The sequence below is a fragment of the Plodia interpunctella genome, chromosome 14, assembly GCF_027563975.2.
Source record: "Plodia interpunctella isolate USDA-ARS_2022_Savannah chromosome 14, ilPloInte3.2, whole genome shotgun sequence".
Classification (NCBI taxonomy): Eukaryota; Metazoa; Arthropoda; class Insecta; order Lepidoptera; family Pyralidae; genus Plodia; species Plodia interpunctella.
In genome coordinates this window covers 1,350,984-1,354,425 of record NC_071307.1, presented here as the reverse complement: position 1 = coordinate 1,354,425, position 3,442 = coordinate 1,350,984, and the positions used below count along the sequence as shown (strand labels likewise).

General features: G+C 34.8%; 1 protein-coding gene across 1 annotated transcript; it reads right to left on the bottom strand.

Moving 5' to 3' along the window:
- Positions 1-276: 276 nt before the first annotated feature.
- On the bottom strand, positions 277-2,176 carry LOC128675615 (uncharacterized). The gene is made up of 3 exons (XM_053755135.1): positions 2,163-2,176; positions 1,405-1,573; positions 277-861 (listed from the first exon to the last, which is right to left on the bottom strand). Exons 1-3 carry the CDS (start codon positions 2,174-2,176, stop codon positions 277-279), a joined length of 768 nt encoding a protein of 255 aa, XP_053611110.1.
- Positions 2,177-3,442: the final 1,266 nt, after the last annotated feature.

Sequence of the window (3,442 nt, the reverse complement as noted above, 5' to 3'; positions counted from 1 at the left end):
AATAATGGCTATACAAAATTTGAATGAAACAACTGTAAACTATACAACGTGTTCCTTTTGTTATCCCATATCTCCATGGTATCAACGAGACCACGTACATGAATTAAATAGCATAAGCATTTTTCGATTATTGTTATTTTCAAATTTTTATTTTTCATACAAAACAATTCGATAAAAATGTGATTTTATGATATATAGGTATGATATGTAGGTAAAAAAAGGTAATAAAGTTATGTATGTAATATTTATTTATGCAAAATTTATCAAAATTATAAATCAATCACTTATGTCCATAATATCAGTATCACTGGAACTTGATTCTTCACTTTCGAAACAGCCATCATCAGAATCATCAGAATCGTCTTGCACATTAATAATAAAATCAACAACTTCATCTAGTGCTCCATCATGTTTGCAATATTCGTCTTCGATTTTAATCACGTGTTTAACACAATTCTCCCATTTCTCTTTGGGATATTCAGCAAATAATCTCTCTAATATTTCTTTTTTCTGGTCCAAATTAGAGTCGATACTTTTTTGTGCTAATTGTCCTTTGATATCACCCCAGACCAACTCAATGGGGTTCAGGTCTGGGTGATATGGAGGCAAACGCAATACTTCGTGTCCGTTTCTTTTCAATACCTCGTCAATTTTGTAAATATCTTCTGCGAAATGGCTTTTAATTAATTTATATAAGTCATCTTTTCTAAGTTTTTCATCAAAAGGCACGTTATGTCGTCGTAGCCATTCTTGCATAGTTGGCTTGGTAGAAGCCATAGTTGGCTTTTTCTCTTCTCGAACCGAATGATAAGCTGCGTTGTCCATTACTATGACAGAATTTTGCGGTATATTAGGCATGAGCTTTTCATTTATCCATTTACTGAAATTTGCGAAATTCATAGAATCGTGATAATCACCTGTTTTACATTTGGATTTGAATATCACAAGGGCTCCGTCTACAAATCCAATTTGACCTCCACAATGTACGATGATCAAACGGTCCCCTTTACCAATATGAGATAGAACGCCAAGTTCATCCTTTGATTGCCAACATTTTGAAACGTTATGAGACGCGTTTACATAAGTTTCGTCAAGGTATAAAATATGTCTTCTTTCTCTACGATATTTTTTAATAGTATTTAGGTATTTCCACCTCCACGATGTGATATTTGGCTGTTCGATAAGGAGTTTCCTTTTAGATCCGCATTTCTTAAATTTAAAACCTAGATCATGTAATAATAGCCTTAAATATTCCCTGCCGCAGTGTAATATATTCTCTTCTCTAAGTACAGCGTTCAAAGTTTTCAGAGTAGGTATTTTTTTGAAAATTGTGTAAAACTGAGTGACTTTTCTTCTTACCACTCCTTTTGTGAAATCGTCTATTTCCACTCTTTTTCTACGAACCTGTTTTGGTTTTCTTGGTGATTTAAATCTCTCGTTGTCATTTAATGCTTTCCCTTGTTGTACAATTCTAGATACAGTCTTTTCTGATAATCCAGTAACTTCTGCTACAGTTTTATTTAAAGGTATATCTTGTTTATATTCATCAGAATTTGGGTCGAGTTTCTTTTTTCTAAAATATTCATATACGTTAAACGCCATTTGTTTGCACTGACTATTAATTCTATGTCCGAAAACATTTCGACTCATCTTGAGAATGTAATCTCATGTATAACTTTCACAAGGCGTCCGCAACTGTCAACACGTGTGATCGCTAACCGCGTAGCGAGCGAACTGAGTTTTTACAAGAATGCGCCCGCCGCCCGCACCTCTCTCGGTCCCCTTTGTCGTCGTACCCCCGCGCCCCTTGTACTCCGCGGGCGAGGACTCATTTAGGCGGTTCTACTATAGCCACGTGGCGACAATATCCTGTTTTTGTCCGTCTGTCTGTCCGTCACTCGTGATTGGTGATGTGGGGTGCATTCAGATCGATTTATATGTTAAAATTCCAATTTAATTGCGGAAATAGAATGAATATGGCGTTTTTGAATTGGTATTATTGGGTACGTCAAAATTAATTTCGCGTCTGTGCACTAATAGGGTGTAAATTTAGTTGTATTTAAAAATCAATAGTTTGTATTGATTCCTAGAGTATATAATCCAGAAAATTGAATTTATAATGACGTCATATAGCCAACGTAATCCAGGATAATATCTAGCACCTTAAACCATACATTGTTCATTTGATAACACACAACACGAACCCTGAACATGCACGTACATACACATAACTCACGCAAAATTGTATATAAAATGAATTGAATAAAAAAGGTTAAGAAGAATTTACATAACGTGGAGACGAAAAAGTTGGAATGGACCCTGGTATCCAACGCTCAACGTCTAAGAAAATGACAAGTAAAACGCTCAGATTAAAGAAAGACAGACAGACATGTCTTAACATGCTCTGTCGAGTTAACTATTTATTTTAATAAATTATATTAAACGTATTCTTAGTTATCTTAATAAATTGTTAATTCGTCTATAACAAAAAAAAAACTAAACTAACACTAAAAACATTTTTATCCCGAAATTCCCACGCGAGAGAAGCCCCAGGGAGAAGTTACTCAATTATATTTTTCATAGCCTGCGCCCCGGCTGTTGGGCATCTCAATTTAAAAATGGATGATTTTTCAGTACAAAAGCTTGCCTCGTGTATTATGTTTATGTTATTAGATAAACATGTCGCGTGTTCATCCCCAGTAATATCAGCCCCTATCAATGACCGTGACCGTGGAGTTATCTCGGAGTCACGCTGCGCTTATTATGGTCAATTAGGTAGCTTTTATCACTTTTATCCGACTAAATACGGCGATCTATCACGCATACAGACATGTTTTACAAATAGTTTCAAAGTTGGTATTATAGTCACGCTCAAAGTCGTATACACACCATACACCTTTTCTCACTTCCATACAGACCTAATTCTTTGGACAGCAATAAATTAAACAATTATGTAGTGGTAGTTGACTGAAATTGTGTGGACTTTTCCAAAATTACAATAAATTTTTCACATTTTACATTTAAAGTCATCGGCGGCAACATTCCTAGTTGTCATTATAACATATTTAAATAAAGAATATGACAATTACTTTCTCGTTTCTCGGTGTACACATACTGATTTTATAAATGTGAATATATATGTGTTTGTTTGTCCTTTTACGCCAAAACGGTTTTAAGTGGAAAGAGTTGGTTGGTTGGAGCCTTAACATTCTTTCTAGAGAGCTTACACATTGTAACTAATAGCTAATGCACTTATTCAACGATACTATATTTTATAACAAATACATATATAGATAAACATCCAAGACCAGGGCCAATCCGAAAAATATAATTTTCCATCATGACCCGACCGGGAATCGAATCCGTCCCGGATTCGATTCCCGGATGAAATTTGCATACCCATAACAGATGATTACAGCATTCATTAAATAAATAAATAAAT

Coding starts and splice junctions, on each gene's coding strand:
- LOC128675615 (XM_053755135.1), bottom strand. Junction 862..1,404: donor CACCAAGAAAACCAAAACAG/GTTCGTAGAAAA, acceptor ATAAATGAAAAG/CTCATGCCTAATATACCGCA.